At 70.0% G+C, this 20,202-nt stretch overlaps 1 protein-coding gene across 1 annotated transcript; it reads right to left on the bottom strand.

Moving 5' to 3' along the window:
• Window positions 1-2,517: 2,517 nt before the first annotated feature.
• Window positions 2,518-17,565, bottom strand: ITGB2 (integrin subunit beta 2). Its single transcript, XM_037524855.2, is given in 17 exon segments — window positions 2,518-2,649; window positions 2,829-2,995; window positions 3,911-4,113; window positions 4,338-4,509; window positions 4,512-4,556; window positions 4,845-5,089; window positions 5,307-5,497; window positions 6,416-6,556; window positions 7,206-7,295; window positions 8,127-8,222; window positions 8,371-8,526; window positions 9,209-9,450; window positions 9,555-9,725; window positions 10,284-10,464; window positions 11,577-11,665; window positions 11,889-11,949; window positions 17,389-17,565. Coding segments are annotated over 16 exon segments (2,310 nt in total). The 5' UTR covers window positions 11,947-11,949; window positions 17,389-17,565; the 3' UTR covers window positions 2,518-2,586.
• Window positions 17,566-20,202: the final 2,637 nt, after the last annotated feature.

Below are 20,202 nucleotides of genomic sequence, written 5' to 3'. Positions count from 1 at the left end.
GCCCGTCGTCCCTGCGCGCTGGAGCCCGTGGCTGGGCCTGCGACTCTGCTGATGTTCTATCCCCCCACATACCCTTGCCAGTCCCAGCTTGCTCCCCTCACCTCCCTGGGGACTTCCCAGAGGATTGCCGGAGAACTGTAGGTGATGAGAGCTATGCACAGGCCAGCGGGCACCACTTCCCTGGTTGTGGACACCAGGGGCCCCCGCCTTGCTCTCCTGGTCCATCCCGCCTAGGGGGGGCCTCCCTGGTGCCCCCCTGTGCCCCTCCTGAGGGGGTCAGCCCTGAAATCTCAGGCCTGGAAACTTCAGTCCTGCCCCACCCTGACCTCGACCTACAGGAGGGGAGGGCCCTGGGCAATCACTGCCACTGAGCCAGGTTGGGAGGGTCTCGGGGAGGTAACGAGGTGGGGATTGGGGAGATTGGTGCGTCCCCACCCCCATGGAGGCTAGTGCCTGTCCCAGACCTGCCCATGACCTTCCATCTGGAGGGTCACTCACGTCCTCCGTAATAAATGGTGGCCAGCAAACTGTCGGGGCTCCTGAGTTCCTTTGGGGGGAGGCTCCACTTTACAGCTGATGGGAGGGAGCACAGGGTGGTGGCTGGAGTTGGAGGCAGCCTGGCGGGAGGGGCCTGAGCCTGTGGGGTCTGGGCCACCTCCAGGCAGGTGGCGTCAGAAGCTGTGAGACGCCAGGTCAGCACCATGATCCGGGTCACTGCCTGGTGGTGGAGGAGGCCACCTGGACTGGACAGACCTGGGTTCAGGGGAGAAGGGCCTTCAGCATCAAAGGGGACACCCCCAGGTGGTGCGATGCAGCCAGGCCTCCCTGATGCCCACCTGGTGACTCTCACAGCCATGCCCAGACCCAGGTCTCCAGGACCCAGCAAAGCCTGTGTGGGTGCTGGGCACCCGCTGTCTTGGGCAGCTGTGGCTCTGCTGCTCACCCCGTTGTGCTGGCATGGGCAATTCTCCCTGCCCTGTGGCACGGAATCCCCATGACTGCCAGGTCACCCCAAGAGACAGCGGGTGAGAAATGCGCCCACCCCAAGGGCAGGTGTAGACGGGCCACAGAGAAGCAAGACGCCCCTTGCCTCTGCCCCGCTCAGGCTCCACAGCCGCTGCCCCTCTTTCGAGTTCGGTGAGGACAGCTGGGGTAGGCCCAGGGAGGAGGGGGCTGCACCCCGCCCCTGCTGCTCTGCAGCAGCCCTGCCTTTATTTCTCTGGACACACGTGACTGAGGGACAGAACAAACAAGGGTGGTCATTTTATTTATTTATTTTTTATTTATTTATTTATTTTTTTAAATAGAGGCATGTTTTTATTTATTTATTTTATTTGTTTGTTTTGTTTATACAAGCACTGGGTACAGTCAGAAGCGCGGGAGGGCGCGAGGACCCGCCAGAGCCAGAGCGGGGAGCAGAGCAGGCAGAAGGACCGAAGGACACTGCTGAGGGGAGCAGCGGGCGGCAGGAGAGGTCTGCGCGCCATGCGGGACCCTCCTCCGGTGGCCGGGGATCGAACCGGCGCCGCAGAGGCCGCGGGCAGCTTTGCAACCCAGCGCTCAACCGCTGCACCACCGGGGAGGCCCTATTTATTTATTTTTAAAGATTTGTTTATTTATGCACACAAGAGCTGGGGTACCGGCCAGAGGTGCAGGGAGGGGGTGAGAGGACTCCCCAGAGACAGAGCGGGGAGCAGAACAGGCCGATCCACGGAGATCCACTGCTGAGGGGAGCAGCGGGGAAATCAGGCGGGTCTGCTGCGCCCCGGGCTCGCTCCCTGGCGGGGGGCGGCTTCACAGCGCTGGGCTGGGCCCCTTGCGCCCCGGGGCGGCCATTTTAACCCCTGGGAGCGCAGCTACCAACACCCGCGCGCGGCGGGAGCTGCTGCCTGCGGGCCGGGTTTCCGCGACACGCGAGCGGCGCCCCCCCCCCCCCCCCCGAGCCGGCCCTGCTCCCCGCGGGGGGCCGGCAGAGCCGCCCCTCGTCTCCGGGCCTCCTCCGCGACGACGGAGCCCGCCGGGGGCGCGGCCGCGGGGCTCCCCCAGCCCCTCCCAGGGGCACCGGCGCGTCCGTCCTGCCCGCACTGCCCGGCGCTCCGGGACCCCCTCTGCCGCGCCAGGGCGCCCCCACGGCAGGGGCCTCGGGCCGGGAGCGCCCAGCCGGGTCCCAGGCCCCTCGCGGCCGGAAGCAGCGGGCGGGAGTCGCGCTTCAGGCTCGGCTGACCAGCGGGGGCGCCCCGGGGCGGGGCGTGGGCGCCGGGGCGGGGCGTGGGCGCCGGGGCGGGGGCGTGGGCGGGGCTCTGCGGCGTGGTGGGTGGTGCTTGGGCGGCCGGGCGGGGCGTGGTGGGTGGGGCTTCGGTGGCGGGGCGGGGCTTGGGCGGCCGGGGCGGGGCGTGGTGGGTGGGGCTTCGGTGGCGGGGCGGGGCTTGGGCGGCCGGGGAGGGGCGCGGCGGGGCAGGGACGTCGGGGCTGGGCCGGGGTGGCCGGGGGCGGGGCTCGGGGCGGGGCTCGGGGGCGGGGCAGGGCGGCCTCGGGAGGGGCGCGGGTGGGGCCCCATCTCGGACCTTGTGGCCGGTCACCAGGCGCCTAACTTTCAGCAAACTTAGGGTTCATGACTGTCGTGGTGGCGCTCTTGAAGAGGGGGTTGTCCTGCGGCACAAAGCAAGAAGGCGGTTGGCGGGGGGTGGCTGGGAGCCGGGCAGCTGCGCTTGCAGCCCTGAGCAGACCTGCCGCAGTGTTGGGGGTGCTCGTGTGCACCCCGGGGTGGGGATCCAGGGGGCTGGAGGGCGCACCGTCCACCCGGGACCCTCGGCCTCGGGGCCACTTACATTATTCCACTGGGACTTGAGCTTCTCCTTCTCAAAGCGCTTGTATTCCCGGAGGTCGCTCAGGTGGGTCAGGACTTTCCAGATGACCAGGAGGAGGACGCCGATGAGCACAACTCCCGCCACGGTGCCCCCCACGATGGCTGCGACTTTGGGGCCCTCCACACACTCTGAAGTGAGGCAGAAATGGGGCAGAGCGTCAGCCCCTGCCCCCATCATGGGGGGATGGCAGTGTCCTGCCAGGATCATGCCTGGCCTGGTCACCCAAATGGCTGGGCCTCCCAGCGCTGTGCTCCCGGCCTCTCTCTTGGGGAGGAAGAGGGGGTGCTGCCAGTCTGAAGCCCTAACCCACTGGCATGGTGTTTACTTTACATCCCAGCTCCCACACTTCCAGCATGTACCCCTAGAAACTGACCCGACCCCCACCCCCCAGGAGGCCTGCTCCTCCTGACTCCACCCCTGTGTCCATCCCAAGATGGTCCAGCTGGCCCCGTGTGGCCCCGTCGGCGTCCTGAGGCCCCCGGTGTGTCAGTCTTGAACACGCTGCTCTGGGGTCGCCGCCTGGGAGGTTTGGAAGTGACTGAACTCTCCCGGCACTCAAGGCCTTGACAGCCCAGCCCCAGGGGCTCTGCCCACACCCCTCTCTCTCTCTCTGTCTGGACGCTCTAGGCCTGGGTTTCCGCTGCAGCCCGTCCTCCTGGCTCTGACCTCAGGGACCCGCAGCTGCCATCTTCCCTGTCTTGGCCCCCGCTGGCTTTTGTGGGCACGGGGGTTCTGCCATGTTGGCTAAGCACGTCTCCACCCTCGGGGCGTGCACCCTGGGAGGACAGGTGGCATCTGTGCCCCCCACCAGCACGGGCGGCCGAGCCCAGGGGGCAGTCGGGCAGGCCAATGGCACTGAGCCCTGAGGCCCTGCAGGCCGAGATCCGAGTACCCGGTCCTCAAAATCCCACCGTCGGCCTGACAGAGTGGCCGGGACCAAGTCCGGGCGGTAGCCCCGCCTGGGTGGTCGCGGGCGTGGGAGCCTGGCCCCTGGGGTGCGGCCGCGGCGCGGCAGGTGGGGCGGGAGGGGGCCCGGGACGCACCGCGGTCGTCCTCCACGTGGATGTCGTACTGGTCGCGGCCGTCGAGCTGGCGCAGCGTGAAGATCATCCAGCAGCCCTCGGAGTCGCGCTCGCGGCACTTGCGGTTGGACAGCGAGCCGTTCCTGGCGCTCAGGTTCCCGCAGGCCGCGCTGCAGTTCTTCTGGAAGGGGCCCTTGTCGAACCTGAGGCACTCGGCGCACCAGCTGCGGGGCCGCGGCCGGGCGACCGGCGTGAGCGCGGGCCGGCCCGGGCGGGCGCGACCCGGGTGTGCGGGAGGCCCGAGGGGAAAGGCCTGCGCGCTTCTGGGCCGGCCCGGGCGGGCCGCGGGGCGGGGCTGGGCACAGGGGAGGGAGGCCCGCGGCCCAGCCCGCTCCGAACCCCCTCGGCCTCGCGCGTCCCGCCGGGGCCGCCCGCGCACCCCACTCACACGTAGCGGCCGCAGGGCAGGGGGCAGCCCGGGCACTCGTCGCACGTGGGCAGCTGGTAGCCCGCGTCGCACTCGCACACGTTGCACTGGCACCGGCCGCGCCCGCTGCACTCGACGCCGCGGCGGTTCCGGCAGATGTTGTTGGACTTCTCGCACTGGCAGGCCGAGCCTGGTACTCGTCGTGGCACTTGCACTTGCCGCAGAAGCAGCGCCCCCGCTCTGCAGGGCAGCACCCCGTCAGCCCCGCCGGCCCCGGCCGCCGCTCTGGCCCCGCCCCCTCGGCGGCCCCGCCCCGCCCGGCCCCGCCCCCACGCCCCGAAGGCCCCGCCCACGCCGGCCCCGCCCCGCCCCGCCCCGGCCGGCCCCGCCCACGCAGGCCCCGCCCCCACACCCCGAAGGCCCCGCCCCCGCCGGCCCGCCCCGCCCCCGCCCCCGCCCCGGCCGGTCCCGCCCACGCCGGCCCCGCCCAGCCCCGCCCGCCGGCCCCGCCCGGCCCCGCCCACGCACTCTCGCCCCCGCAGACTTCGCCCTCGTAGCGCTCGCAGTTGAAGTTGTCGCACTCGCAGAACTGCCCGTACACCTCCTTGTGGGGCACGTCGCTGGCGTGGCACACGCACTGCCCGCACACGCAGTCGCCCAGCCCCGAGCACACGACCGAGTTGTTGTCCTTGCGGCAGCTGCCCTCCAGCTCCTGGCTGCTGCGGCCCTGCGTCTGGCACTCGCAGCGCTTCCCGATGTGGCCCGCGTCGCACCTGCGCGACCACCGCGGTGGCGTCCGGCCGGCACCCCGACTCCCCCCCCGGGCCCGCCCGCCGGGACCCCGACTCCCCCGGGGCCCGCCCGCCGGGACCCCCACTCCTCCGGGGCCCGCCCCCGGGACCCCCCGGGAACTCCCCCGGGCCGCCCGCTCCCCGGGCCCGCCCGCCGGGACCCCCCACTCCCCAGGCCCCGCCCCCGAGGCCCGCCCACCTGCAGACGCCGCACTCCATGGTGCCGTTGTGGCTGCAGAGCGCGCGGGGGTCGCGGCCCGCGCCCCGGCACTGGCACTGGCACTGGGGGAGCACGCGCACCGTCACCGTGTCCGTGAAGCCCAGCGCCCGGATGGTGAAGGCCTGCTCCTGGACGCACTCCGCCGCCGTGACCTTCACCTGGAAGGTGACCTGCCCGGGAAGGTGGGTCAGGCCAGGCCGGGGCTCCACCCTCACCCCCTTCCCACGGCCTGGCCCGGCCCAGGGGCCTGGGCTCAGCGGTCAGGGTGCACCCTTGGCCGCCGGGCGCTGGCCGGTGCAGGGGAGGCCTGGAGCGGGAGCAGGAGGGTGGGGCAGGGGGAGGTGAGCGGAGCCCAGGGCCGCAGGGAACCCGGCCCGCGGCCCCCACCCCGCGGCCCCCACCCCGCGGCCTGGCCGCTGCGGGTCTGCAATGCCTGTCACGCTGCGCGCGTGGAAGGGCTTGGGGCGACTGTGAAGGACACGCTGTTCCCCGGCTTTCTCCCAAAGTCCTGGAGGCTCAGGCCAGGACCCTGAACGAAGGGCAGAGGCCTAAGGGAGACCGAGCGGCCCCAGCCGGCGACCGCCCGTGGAGGGAGGCGTCTCTGGCGCGTCAGGCCACCGCGTCCGGCCCCTGGGCCGGCGGCACCTGGGTGCGCAGTCACGCGCGACACCCCGTAGGCGACACACTCGAGGGTTAAATGGCATCTTCAAAATTGCACCAAAGGCGCATGTTCTGCTGAGTGTTCGCTCTCGGCTAGTGGCGTTGACTTGCTGGGCCGCAGCGCGTGTAAAGCACGGGCGGCTTCACACCCCGTTCCTCGCCTGTGGGCTCGGGGCGTCTTTGTCACCAAGTGAAATAAAACACAAGAAGGGAAACCAGCCCAGAGCAGGCGCCGTGGGAGGGACACCCATTTTGCCCCGAGGGGACGCTGCTGCCTGCCCTCCATCCAGCTGGCCCAGACAGGCCCTTCCTGCCCCTCCCTCTGGCCAGAGAGCTCCGCAGCTGCTTCTCCCCCACTCTTTGCTGGGGAGCCTCCTTCTGCCTGTTCCTGGGATAGAAGCTTCCAGAATGCCGGGGTGGACACTCACCGGCACGTTGATCTGGACGCCGTCACAGTCCCCTCGGGGCTCGTTCATCTTCGGAGCCCCCTTACTGCAGAAGGAGTCGTAGGTGACTTTCAGGGTGCTGGGGAGGGTGCTGTGTTCCAGGAAGACTCTGGAGGAGAGTTGCTAGAGCAGAGAGCAGGGACCCCCAGTTAGGGGGCTCGCTTCTGCCCCCCAGCCCTGCCCAGGCCGCCCCTGCCTCTTCCTCTGCCCACACACCCGCAGGGAGCTGGTCCTGTGCTGTGCAGCCAGTGGTGGGGTGACCAAGGCCACGGCCCCCCAAGACTGGCGGGGGGGAAGGGGTGCAGCCTGGGGGCAGCTTCAGCAGCTTCGGGGGGAGCAGGGCACTGCCAGGGCGGGAGCTGGAGAGCTGAGCCAGAGACAGGAGAGGCAGAGACCGAGAGACGGAGACAGAGCCGAAGGAGGAGAGACAGGCGGACAGACGCGCACACACACGGAGCCACAGAGATGGAGACTGAGCGAGACGGGGCGGAGGCCAGGGGTGCAGAGGCCGGGGCGGCCAGGCTGGCGGGAGGAGGCGCAGGGGGGCTCCCGGCGGGCTGAGGGACTGCGGCCTGGGATGGGCTTGCCGCTTCTGTTTCAGGCCTGGCTCGTGGCGTCCGAGTGGCACAGGCCGCCCGCAGGCAAGAACACGCCAGGCCACGGGCGCGCCGGGTCAGCCGGGTCAGCTGGTCAGGTCTGCCGGCGGCCCGGGGAGGGGGACCCGTGGCAGGGCGGCCTCGCTGACCGCCAGGCGCCGCTGGCTGGCACTCACGTTGTAGGCGTTCTTGATGAGCTGGACCACGTTGCTGGAATCCTCTGACAGCTCCCCGACGGCCGACTTGGGGATGATCTCCGTGAGTTTCTGTTGGGGAGAGACCAGCAAAACTCAGAGGCCACGGGGATGCCGTGTCCACCGGCTTCGGCCGGCCCCGACGGCCCTGCTGGGGTCCCAGTCGTCCGTGCTCCCGACCACACAGAGCCCCTCGCGGGGAGAAAAGTCCTAGAGGGCAGGCATGGCGACCCCCGGCCACACACCCCTGCAGCGGGTTCAGGGGCATCTGGGCTCAGAGCTGGAGGAGCTGCCCCCGCCTCGGCAGCGGCCGGTGGGCAGGACAGCGCCGCAGCGTCAGGAAGGGCGGCCAAGCAGGGAGCGTCGGCTGAGCTGGGCCGCTCGCAAACAGGACTCAGCTCCACCCCAGCGGGGTGCATTGCGGGCAGCAGCCCCAACGTGGACAGATCCCTGTAGCCCCGGGGAGCGTCTATGCCCCCCGCCCACGCCTTAGTTCGGGGTCACCCGGCCGTCGGGGAGGGCCGCACTGGCGCTGAGGGCTGAGTCACTGCCGGAGCCAGAGCCGGAGCCCTGCTGCCGCTCCCCAGAGGGGCCGCTATGCCTGTGCTCCGGGGGCGTCCCAGTCACCTGCCTCTCCAGCCTCCCTGCCCACTCCCCGCGGCTGTGGACCCCACCCCGTCTGGTGGCCCAGGGAAGCTGTTCCTTCCTCCCCGTTTGCTACAGGTCCGCGGGAGCAGGGCCCTGCTGCCCACCAGGCAGGTGCTGGGGTGCTTGGGGGGCCGTGCGTGCGAGTTGGGGGACCAGGCCCAGGAGGCCTGGGTCTGCCAGGCTCCGTCCACCGCAGCGGGCACAGCTCTCTCCTGGAAGCGGAGCTGCAGGGGACGCCCGGTCTGGCCCACTCACCTCGTAGGTCTTCACCATCCTCTTGGTCACGGCGAAGATGGGCTGGATGTTGCTCTCGGCCAGCTTGTGCGCCAGCTGGCCCACCGACGGGTAGTCCTGGAGGAAGCCGCCGTCAGAGGCCGGGCTGTGGAGCCCGGCGGATGGCCCAGGCGGCCGGGGCTGGGGTCAGGGCGGCTGTGGCTGGGGTTAGGGGGCGGCTGGGCCGGCCAGGGCTGGGGTTGGGGAGCCCGCGGGCAGCACTCACGAACTCGTTGCTGCGACTGTACAGGCCGCCCTCCAGGTGGCACTGCCCGTCGTTGGGGGTCAGGATGGCGCCCAGCTTCCCGTCACCCGCAAAGTGGAAGCCGTCGTCTGTGGCAAACACCAACAGCCGCGTGACATTGCCCCAGCCGATCTCCTCCTGGGCACAGGTGGGGTATCAGCGCCAGCCGGGGGGGAACGGGGGGGGGCGCGGGAGGGCCGAGGTGGCAGCTCCGGGTCCCAGGCCCTTGGGGCTGCAGGAGAGCACCCCAGCCAGGCTAGGTGGGCGACGCCCCACGGGCTCCTTGTCCCCCTGGGGCTGGGCCCGCAGCAGGGCCGGGGGGCTGGAGGAGCAGCTGCTACGTGGCCAAAGCCCTGGGCACCAAGGACGGGGCCGCAGGGCTGCGAGGCAGGAGCGAGTCCCTGGCTGTGCCGCCACGCTGCAGAGCTGGCCCCACGCAGGCTGCGGGGGCGAGGGTTGTGCGCGGGACAGACAGGCCAGGGCCAGGGCCAGGAGCCAGCAGGGCCAGCCAGGGGCGGAGCGGGAGCCGGACGCCCTCTTCAGGGTGGGGGGAGCGGGCGGGCGTGGGCCATCCGCCGGGAGCCGGGCGGGCGGGCAGCAGCCTCCCCTGGGGCTCCGCCTGCTGTCCAGGCTCAGGAGGCTCGGCCGGGTCGCCGCGGGCAGTGGGCCTGCGTGGGACGGCGGGGCCGGGCTTCCCTGAGAGCCGGGCGGGGTGGCTGCTGTCCGGCCTGCTCCAGCGCCGGGGCCAGCGGTGCCCGTGTGGGCGGCCTGGCGGCTGCAGGGAGAAACCTCAGCTCGGGGAGGCAGGAGGGGCCCTCACCGGGCAGGCGGCCACTTGCATCATGGCATCCAGCCCGCCCTCGGGGGCGTCCAGGTTCCCGGAGATCCACTGCTTCCCGACCTCCGTCTGGAACTGGTTGGAGTTGTTGGTCAGCCTCAGCACGTGCTTGAAGGCGAAGGGGGCCTGGCACTCCTTCTCCTTGTTGGGGCACGGGTTGCTCAGCTTCTCGGGGTGCGTGTTGACGAAGGGGAGCACCGTCTTGTCCACGAAGGAGCCAAAGCCTGAGGGGCAGGAGGGCGAGGGCTGAGGGGACGGGCGGGCGGTGCCCTCCTGGGTCTGTCCGGGGCGGGGGCGGGCGTGGGGCGGGCGCGGGGCGGCAGCTGACCCACGCGGCCGGACTCGGTGATGTCGTTGAGGGCCCGGAGCAGGTCGCCCCCCAGCTTCTTCACGTTGATGAGGTCGTCCAGCATGGAGTAGGACAGGTCCATGAGGTAGTACAGGTCGATGGGGTAGCCCTTGGCCCGCCGGAAGGTCACGTTGAAGGCGGCCGCCTGACCTGCGGCGCGAGTGGGGGCTCAGGGCATCTGGGGGCGCCTCCGCGGTCCCTGCCCCTTGCCTGGCCTGCGGGAGGCAGAGGCGCCCAGGAGAGCGGCCCCGCTGGACGCGCGTCCCCAGGCGAAGCATGCTGGCCACGCGCTAGCTCCGAGGCGCTGCCTTTCACGGTCCGCGGAGCCCGGCCCGGCCCCCACCGCCCGCCCTGGTCCACCAGCCCGGGGGGCCCCACCCCTGCCCATGCAGTTCTGCGCTCGGCTCTGCCCCAGCCTGAGGCCCTGGCTGCCCGCGCCCGTCCTCCCAGGGCCACGCCTGCGCACGGTCGGCGCTCGGTGCAGGCCAGGAGCGAGCGGCCGGGGAGCGACTGAGTCCCGTCTGCCCGCCGCCCACCCAGCCTGGCGCCCGCCCGGTGCCCTTCCCCGGGACGGGGACAGGGCGGGACCCAACAGGGACGGGCCAGGGCCGGGGCCGGTGGAGGGGCCTGGGGGCCTCCCCGCAGCCTGGCCGCTGAGCGGGACGCCACGCAGGACCAAGGGCACCCGTGCCGCCCAGCACCGCCTACCTGGCCGCAGGTGGAGCGTCACCATCTTTGGGGACAGCTGCTCCCGGGCCCCTGGCCGGCCCCCCTCCGTCTGGGCCAGACTCTGGGGGTCCATGATGTCGTCGGCGGGACAGCCCTTCAGCAGCAGCTGCTCCCGGGTGTCGCAGCGGGCGGAGTCGGGCTCCCCCTGCCCAGTGAAGTTCTGGGGGGGGACAAGGGCCCACGCTGTGAGGCTGGCCCCTCACTCATGCCCGGACTCCAGACACAGCCCTGCAGGCCGGGGGGCAGCCTAGAAGACCCCTGTGTCCAGCCCCCCACGCCCTGTGTCCTGTCCCCCCCAGCTGAGTTGGGGGCTCCTCTCTGCCTGCAGCAGGGATCCCCAGCCCAGGCCTCAGCCCAGGGGGCCCCGGGGGCCTGGCTCAGTCCGGCCTGGACCAGGGGTCGGGCCCAGCCCCCAGAGGGAAGTGGCCGAGGGAAGTGTGGCGTCCCGAGAGCGTGCCCTGCGCCGCACAGGCCCTGGGTCCTCAGAAGGCCGGGCCCGAGCCCCCTTCCTGAAGGGCCCGCCAGCGGGGCGGTGGGGCGCCCTGGGCCATCTCAGGACAGCAGTGACCCTGCGCAGGCTGCTGGCCCAGCGGGGCCTCCGGGAGCCGGGGCGGGGGAGGGGGAAGCGCCTGTGGGCGGGGAGGCAGGTTGTCCAGCGAGGGGGAACCGGGAACCGCAGAGGAGGCCCTGGCTCTGCGCGGGCGGGGTGGGGGCTGGGGGCAGGGCAGACCCGAGCCTCTCACCCCCCCTCGGAACCCGCTGCAGGCGGCCCTGGCACGGGCAGCGGGCTGGGGCTCCCGGCTCAGAGTGCCGTGAGGGTCAAGCTGACAAGGTGGCAGCCGTGGGCTGTGAGCCGCGGGGAGAGCAGCCTGTGGGGCCACGCTGGCCGGAGGGGGAGGGGGCGGAGGAGGGTCGGTGTGGGACCAGGCCGAGGCTGGAGACTGGCCGTCTTGGCCGTGGCCTCCCGAGGGCCTCAGAGTGACAGGCCCCGTCCAGAGCCCGCGAGGGGTCCCCCAGGGCCTTCTGTACCCCTCCCGCTGACCCCGCTCACTCTCCTGCGCGCCCCGGGCCACACGCCCCCACCCCTGCGCTCCTCCCGGCGTCCAGGCTTCCACCCGCCCTCCCGGGGTCCCTGGTGGCCAGCCCCGTGTGCCCGCAGCCGGGTGCCCAGGCCGCTTTCGTCCCACGAGAAAGTGGGCAGCACTCCTGGGTGCCAGCAGCCCCCGAGGCAGAGGAAGGGGCTCCGGCGGGCAGGCGGCAGCCGGCACTTACCAGCTTCTGGCACCAGGTGCAGCTGGGCCCCGACTCCACGCAGTCCCGGCAGGTGCTGACCTTGTACTTGGCGCACTCCTGGGAGAGGGCTGGGGGGAGGGCTCCCTGAGCTGGGGCACAAGTGGGGGCGGGTGGACGGCAAGGCCACTCCTGGGGGGAGGGCAGCAGGAGGACAGGGCAGGGGTGTGTCTGCCGGCCCCAGGGAGGTGGCCCTCCAGAAGGAGGGGCGCCCGGGGCGTGGGTCCAGGGGGATGTGAGGACACCCTGTCCTTCCCCACCCAGCATAGAGAGGGGGCTGCCCGCAGAACTCACCGGGCCCCAGGCAGAGCAGTGGCGCCAGGGCGCACAGCAGAGAGAGCCCGGGCAGCATGTCCTGCGGGTGGGGGGACGGGCTCAGACCCAGGCGCAGGCTGCGGGACCCCCACGGAACTGCTGTGGGGCCAGCACCAGGGCGGGGCCAGCACGCCGGGCTGCCTCCCAGACCAGCAGAGGGTGGGCCTGCCTGGGACGCACGCGGGCACACTCACGCGCAGACACACACTCACATGGGCACACGCACACGCGGGCACACACGTGGACACACATGCACAGGCACACACTCAGGTGTAGGCACACTCACTCACAGGCACATGCCCCTAGCCGACCTGGCCTCAGTGGCGCGAGAGTGAGCCGGGCGGGACTCCTGGCGCAGGCAGATGCTGGGTCGGCCAGGGCAGCTGACCCGAGCCCCAGCGGGGCTGGACACCTGGGCAGGTACAGGCCCAGGTGAGCGAGTCTGGTGCTTGTGCCACTCGGGGCTGCCCCAGGGACCCGGCCTGCGGTCACTGAAGCGCCCTGGTCTTCCAGGGCAGGGCGCGGACGGCTGGAGTCTGTTGGCCCCTGGGGACCCGCCCTTCTCCCTGGCTCCGGTGGGGGCTGCCGACCCAGCCAGGCCCAAAGCACCGGCCCCCCTCCAGGTCAGCTCCTGGGAACCTGACAGGCCATGACCCTAAGGGAGGAGGGTGCTGGGGAGCCTGCACAGGAGGCGGCCGTGGGGCCGGGCTCGCCGGGACGGCTGTGAAAGCCTCGGAGCTCAGACCGCGCCTCCCCTGGGTGGCCGGATTCGCTGTTACCGGCAGGACCCAGAAGTGTCAAAACAGAACCCTTGGGCCTTCCCGCCGGGATCAAAAGCAGAACTCAGCCCGGCTCTGGCTTCCTGGCCACAGCGCCGGCGTGGGGTGGCTTCGGTCCGTGCGGGCACCCCCACACCACTTCCAGGGCCCCCACGCCCCTCCCCGCGGGTGCAGGCGGAGGCCAGCTGTGGCCAGTCCAGCCCTCCTTGCAGGGACCCCAGGACCCCCAAAGTCCTGAGGCTGCACTCCCCGAGGGCTGGTTGCGCTGCCCCAGCTCACCTGGCGCGCCCCAGGTGCCCGGTCCAGTTGGGCTTGGAGAGCGGCTGTCCACTCCGGGCCCAGGCTGCTCCGATAAGAGGCCGTGGCCCTCCCAGAGCCCCAGACTGAGCGGCCCGGTGAGAGCAGCTCTTGCCACGGCTGCCCCCCAAGACGTTCACGTAAGATGGGGTCCAGCCCCTGGGGTCCGGCGGGGAAGCCGCAGGATGTGGGCCTGACACCCCCTCCCACAGGGGGGAGCACACCCGCAGGCCACAGGGTCCTGCCCTTGGTGACAGGAAGCCGGGTGGGGGGCAGGGACCCCCCAGTGTTGCTTCCCCCTCATCAGAGGTGGCTGTGTCCAGCCTGGCTCCGGGCCCGGGGAGGACACGGGCAGCTCCCGGAGCTCAGGGCTTAGAGCCTGGTCGCACCCTGTCCCCAGCTGGGGCCGGCTGCAGGGGCGTGTCCAGCCAGCAGGGCTGGCCGCAAAGGCCTGAGGGCAGGGCCCAACTGGTGCCAGGCCTGCCTCAGCCACACTCCGCCTGCGTCCTCTGCGTGACCCAGGCCTGGCCACCACAGCCAGGCGCCCGTCTCCACCCCAAGCTGCCCCTCCACTGCCCCTAAGGGGACTCTTGAGACCCCGGCCGCCCTTGGCCCACCAGGCCTTGGAGTCAGACCCTGGGCCTGGACCCCGCCGGGGCAGAGCACAGCCCCACACACACTGGAGGGCCCCCCGCCCGGGGGCGCCCGCAGGCTGGCCGGGCCCGGCGTGGAAGGCGCCGAGAAGCACAGGGAACTGGCTCCCAAATCACACGCTCGCACAGCGCAGCCCAAATTAGGCAACAGAGAGATGAAAAAGAGGAAACATGAAAAAAGGAAAAGCGCTTTGAGCAAGAGCCGAGGCGCCGCGTCCTCCCGGGGCAGGAGCCCTGGCCGGCCCGAGGGGGGACTGCAGGCCCCTGGCTGAGGGCGGCTGCCGGCCGAGCCGCTTTTCCTCTGCTTAGGGACAGGAGGACGAGGCCGTCACGTCCTTCTCTTCTTGGCATTTGTTTGGATAAAAGAAAAAGGATGGGCGGGGGCCTCCCTGGGGGCGCGGCGCTGTGGAGCTGTGTGCAGCCTCTGCGGCCTGAGTCCATCCCGGTCAGGGGGCTGCCCGCAGGGCGCGGCAGACCTCTCCTGCCTCCCCGCGGCTCCCCTCGGCAGTGGAGCTCAGTGGATCCGCCTGTTCTGCTCCCCGCTCTGTCTCTGGGGAGTCCTCTCACCCCACACCTCTGGCCTGTGCCCCAGCTCCTGTGTGCACAAATAAATACATCTTAGAAAAAAGAAAAAGGATGCGTAGTGAAGTCGACCCTTAACTCTACCATGGAGACCGGCCCTCCCAGCGGGGCCGGGGCAGTGGCAGCCACGCAGGGGCTTCCTGGGCCAGGTGCAGCCCCCAGGCGTGGCCCCCGGGGTCCGGCCGGTCACTGGTCTGTTCTGAGCCTGCATCGTCTCTGCCAAGGGGGCGTGGAGACGGCGTGTCTGCGGGTCGGGGGGCTTCAGTGAAAAGAAGGAAAATGAGCCAGGAGGGAGTGGACTGGCCTCCGGGGCCAGGCCTGCAGGGAGGGGGCCTCCAGCCCCCGGGGAGCGCGGACGGGGCTGTGGCAGACGGGGCTGCAGGCTCTGCTGGCGCTCCCAGGGCCACGGGGTCAGGCCTCAAGCGAGCAGAGTCTCTGTACCTCAAACTGGCCAGATATGAGGGCCCAGGCCCTGGCCCCACATCCTCTGCCAACAGGAAACGCTGCGGTGAGCCCGGGGAGGGGGGGCGCTGCGGCGGGGGGTGCCTGGCACACCCACCCTCGGGGCTCGGTCAGCAGGAGGGTGCGACTGGGCGGTCACCGGGACTCCAGGCCCCAGAGCAACAGGTCGGGCATCGCCTACAGTCCCCTGCAGCCTGGCCACACGCGCTGCCCGGAGTTTGCCTTGGCCGTGTGGCGGGGGTGGGGTGAGGTGCCAGGGAGTGCGGGGGGGGGGGGGGGCTGGGAAGCACGGGGCCTCTCCCCGCTCCACTGCTGGCTCCGAGGGGTCAGTGCCCCGGCCAAGCCACACGGTCAGGTCGGAGCCCAGGTCAGCCTGGCCCCACGTGGACACGCTCCCGGCCCTGAGCCCGACGGCAGATCACCCCAGGCCACCGAGCCTCTCTTAGAGCCGAGGCTGTATGTGAATTCACAGCCGGGCCCTGCTGTCCGGACACTTGCTCCAATCCTCCTCTGGACGCTGCTGCCCAGGGCCTGCCTGGATGAGCCTGAAGTTCATGCGGGGCCTCCGTGCAGCCGTGGGCCTCGCCCAACCAGGTGGCGCCTGGCCATGGAGCTGGCCCCACTCAGGTGCTGGGCGCCGGGGCCAGGCCCGTGCAGAGTCCAGGACGCCTTTGAGACGTGCCTGGGCAGTCAGTGGCTGCCCATGTGGGCATCTCGGTGCGACGGGGTCCTCAGAGTGGGGTCATCAGGCCCCCCACGCCCTCGGGTCAGCCATGCCCTCCGCAGCTAGCGCCCCGGGGCCCTGGCGGAGCTGACCCTAGGGGCAGGTGCGCACCAGGTGAGGCTTGTCCACGCAGAGCTGCCAGGGCTGGGGCCCCTCCCCACCGCAGGTGCCCGAGGCCCTTCCCCCACGCAGTGGCTCGTGGCCCCGGCCTGTCCCCACACCTCCACCCCCAGGGAAGTGGTTTTGAATTCAGCACTTGCTTAGAGAGTCAGCTGGACCTGCGCCTGGCTGGCCCCCCCTTCCTGTGCCAGGAGGGGCCTGGTCCTGCACTCACCCCACGCTGCTGCCAGGGAGGGGCTGTCTGGGGCTTCTCCCCACAAGCCCTGGGGCAGTAACCAGAACCTTCCCTGGACCTGCTGTGCGGGCAAGGTGCCAGCAGGCAGCAGCTGTGGTCAGGGACCCCGCCTGGCTCTCGCTGGACCCCGGCCCAGAGGGGTCTGGCTGCTGCAGCAAGTGCCTCCCGCTGAGCGTGGCCGGCCGAGCCCCTTCCCGCGCCTGCACCGGCAGCCTTGGCCCCTGAGCCCACAGAGAGCCCCTGGGCCCAGGCCGGCCAGCGCGGCCCCGTCACCAGCCAGGTCCCTGGAGCTCAGGCGTCCACAGCCCTGGCCCCGTGGTCCTGCTTGGGACACTGTGCCCAGGCATGGGCTCGGCCCCGGGCCCCGGGCCCCGGGCCCCGGCAGTGGCACCGGGACCTCAGTCTGAGGCCCTAAGGGGGAGGGGGCTCCTTGCTCTTTGAGGTGGGGTGGGGGTTGGGGCACCAGCCCGCGCAGATGCTGGTGGGGGGAGTGGTTTTAAATGTACAGTCCTCGGAAGGCTGCAGGGGCCGAGTGGCCTTGGCCGTTTCTTGGCGGCTCTCTCGGCCCAACCCCCAGGATCCCGCCGCCCCTCTGAGCCCACCCATGCGGCGTCCTCCCTCACGCAGGTGCTGGCCCCTCTACCCACCCCCTTCAGGACTGCCCTCCCCCTCGCAGCCAGAGCCTGAGGTACCCTTGAAGGAGGAGGTCTGGGCGCAGCCCCCCAGAGGCACGGAAGCCTGGTGGGGCCAGCGGTGTGGGCCCAGTACCTAGGTCCGGGAAGGAAGTAGGGGCAGGTGCCAGGGAGGTGGGGACAAGGCAGGAGAGTGTGGCCAGTTTCCAGAAGGATCTAGGTGGACCCCGGAGTTCAAGGGTATGGTTTCAGTCCCCCAACCCCAGGACGCTTCGGGACAGGCCTGCAGGCATCTGGTTCCGGGAGTCACACGAGCCGGTGTCCCTGAAGCTCAGGGTCACCCCGTGCTTTGCCCCCATTACACCAGCCCTTGTGAAACTTCAGGACTTTCTGAGAAAAGTGATGGACACTCCACCTAAAGTGTGAGCCCGCACGTACACATGCCACGCACACACACACATGCACACACACACTCACGCACACTACACAGAGGGCCTTTCACACACCGCTGCTCAGGGGAGCCAACCATGACCAGCAGGAGCGCGCATCGGGGACGGGGGAGTAGGCATCAGGGGGCCTGGAACCCCCACACAGCCCACATAGGGCTGTGCCTCTCAGCCGGGCCTCGCTCCCTCCCAACCCCTCCTGGCTGTGTTGGCCCTGCAGGCGGCTCATCCAGAGAACTTGGCCTTGGGGGCTGGGCCTGGGGTTGGGCCACATCCTCCCTCCATGCTGGGTCCTGGCCCCCAGTCACAGGCGCCCCCAAGGCTCTGTTCCGCTGCCAGGTGGGCATGCTCCCCCGCCCCACCCATGCCTGGATTTCAGTGGGCAGGTGGCCTGGAGCAGCTGACCAGGCGACACAGACCAGGGCTGCGGGGCCTCCAGGCGAGAGGCGCGTCTTCCCTTGGATGGCAGCAGGCACACCCCGGGAGAGAGCCTTAGGCTGAAGTTCCCCTTCGCAGGACAGCCTGGACCCAGGGGGTCCTGCCACTCACCCCCGGATGCCGTGGAGCCCTGGCGGGGTCTGGCTGGGCTGTGGGCTTGGGGGCTGCTCCTCCCTGCTGGGCTGGTGCGCGGGCCGCCTGGGAGACGCCAAGACCCCGATGGGGGAAGACGAGCACTTCCTCTCAGCCGTGGGAGGAAGTAGTGAGCAGCACACGTGGCCTCTGCCTGTGCGGGGTGTGGAGCAGTGAGGGGGAGACCCTCAGGCCGGGGCCGTGCCGCTCCGTGCGCACGGTGTGGGGGGAGCAGGGCCAGGCCGTGGCAGAGGGAGGACAGGGCGGGCACTGACTGCAGCCACGGAGACAAGACCCAGGCCTCGCGGGGCCACGTGGGCCCCGAGGTGTCACCGTCCCAGAAACAGGTGAGCAAATCCAGGCGGGGCGCTCCCGTGGACACGGGCAGGACGCCCCCGTGGACGCTGGCGAACAGCAACACCAACGCTAGGTGATGCCCAGGAGAGCGAAGAAACAAGTCAGGGGATTCAGACAGCGCCGACCGGCTGTAAGCTGCTGGTAGGACTGCTGGCGACCTGAAACAAGACCGCTGGTGGGTCGGGGGGCCATGCAGGCCGCTGCTTCCGTCTTGCTCGTGGGAGAGACAGACATGCCCAAGTGGACGTTGTCGTAGCAAAGATCAATATTTAATTTTGTGTGTGACAATAACTGACAGCTCTCCTGAGGAGTGAAGCAGGACCTGCGCATCTGAAAAAAAGAAAATAGGACAAAACTTTTTAAAGGTGAGGGACATAAAACACAAAGGATTGTGAATAAAAAACACAGTTCAGATGTCAGGGATGATTTCAGGTGTTCCAGAATAGTCCGTGGGGTCAAGGACAAGGAGACGCGGACCCAGGGGAAGACTGCCCGGTCCCAGCGCAGCGCCCACGTGGAGAACTGCCGCGGCTCCTCTTCAGACCCCTGGGGCTCTGCGGGGGCCCCTCCCCTCTGGCGGCCCCCCCTCTGTGTCCCCCAGCGCTCTGGCTCCTGGCCGGGACTCGGCGCCGGGGCAGTGGCCGCTGCCCGGGCAGGTCACCCGCGGGTGCTCTGCCTGCTAACACAGACCTCCGCGAGAAGGTCAGATGAGGTGGCTGTTTCCTTCTTTCCGGCCCTGGGGTCGCAGGGCAATGAAATGATCTTGGCTCACGCCGGCCTCCTCTACAGGACTGCTCCAGAGAGCACCACGCGATGACCGCAGATAGAGCAGCCGCTGCCGCTGGCCGTGGACCCGCAGAGCGGCGCGTCCCCGCGAGGGAGTGGCCGGAGGGCGTGAGAGCCGGGCAGCGGAGGACAGACGGGACACAGACGGCACCTCTGTGGGGCCCACAGCCACCCGAGTGTAGCCCGAACTACCCGCTTAATGGGAAGCCAGGGCGGGGGCGCTCTGGGGGTGCTATGGAGGCAGGGGGTGCCCACAGGGCTGCCAGGCGCACGCCCAGGCTGCAGGAGACCCGCGGGACAGACACTGACGTGAGCCCCAGGCGAGGGCGGGGCCGTAGCTCAGGCAGCTGCAACCACCAGTCTGAGGCGGCGGAGGGTGCTGCTCTCCTTCAGGGGACCCGGCGCTCAGTCACGCGCCGAGATGTGAGGTGCCGCGCAGGGCGCTGGGGCTTCCTTCTGTGTCGTGTTTGTGGTCAGTGGGCTTGAGAGCGGGGTCCTTGGGTTCCCTCTGGGAAGGTGTCCCCAGAGCTCCCCTCCCAGCGGCCCCGCTGCTGAGAGGCTGCATGGCTGCCGGCAGGCGGCCTCGAGGGGAGCGGCCTCCGCTGAGGGGGTCTGTGAGGAGACGCCCGGGCAGGTGCAGGGCACGGGCGGGCAGGAGGCCGCTGCCCTGCGGAGGGAGAGAGTGGGTGACAGGCCCTGCACGGGCACAGGCGGGCAGAGGGACGGCGGCCCCTTTGTGGGGGCAGCGTTGGGTTTTACCATCTTCTTTGGGAAGAGAGGGCTCATCCTGTGGGTGGACAGTTTGTTCCCTAATCTCCATCTTCCCCTTCAGGTCTGAGCCCTTGACACCCCCACAGCAGCTGAGCCCCGCCAGGGTCTGGAGCCTCCTGACCGAGGCCCTGGTGCCTGAGGCTCTGATTTTCCAGCGCTTGGTTACTGGTGCGTCTGTCACGCACCCGGGCGCGGCAGCTCCTGACTGTGAGTCTCCTTTCCCGCTTCTGCTCTCCTCCGTCACGGCCAGATAACCCGGGTGGGGGCAGGGGCGGGCGGCCAAGGAGAGGGGTCTGGCCCAGCAGCCCGGGAGGTGCGGTCACAAAGCTGGTCCACAACCTTTGTATCCATGTGAAATTTTATTTTTTAAAGATTTATTTATTCATGCACACAAGAGCTGGGGTGCAGGCCAGATGTGCGGGTGGTGAGAGGACTCCCCAGAGACAGAGTGGGGAGCAGAACAGGCGGATCCACTGAAATCCACTGCTGAGGGGAGCAGCGGGAGATAGGAGAGGTCTGCTGCGCCCTGTGGGTCACCCCTGGCCGGGGCTGGACTCAGGCTGCAGGGGCTGGCGACAGCTTGATCGTGCTTTAACCCCTGCGCCACCAGGAAGGCCCCCGTGTGAAATTTTCTGCAGTGAAAACACCTTTTGACTTAAAGAGTAAGTGTAAAGCCACTTAGTGGACTCAGAGTCTCAGTTTTGGGGGTGTCCTGAGCACACTGGACTTGAGAGGTGGGAGGGCTGGGGGGGCTCAGCTGCACATTTCCTACAATCAAAGGGGAACGAAGAGGCCAGGGAAGCGACGCAGTCGCAGAGGACCAGTCTCCCAGATAAACATTAACAAGTTGGTCTTTCCGGTATTTCCTGCAATCTCCCC

This window comes from Talpa occidentalis, unplaced genomic scaffold (genome assembly GCF_014898055.3).
Source record: "Talpa occidentalis isolate TD23 unplaced genomic scaffold, MPIMG_talOcc4v2.1 talOcc4.4, whole genome shotgun sequence".
NCBI lineage: Eukaryota > Metazoa > Chordata > Mammalia > Eulipotyphla > Talpidae > Talpa > Talpa occidentalis.
The sequence above is the reverse complement of the archived record's forward strand: the minus strand, read 5'-3'. Positions and strand labels throughout refer to the sequence as shown.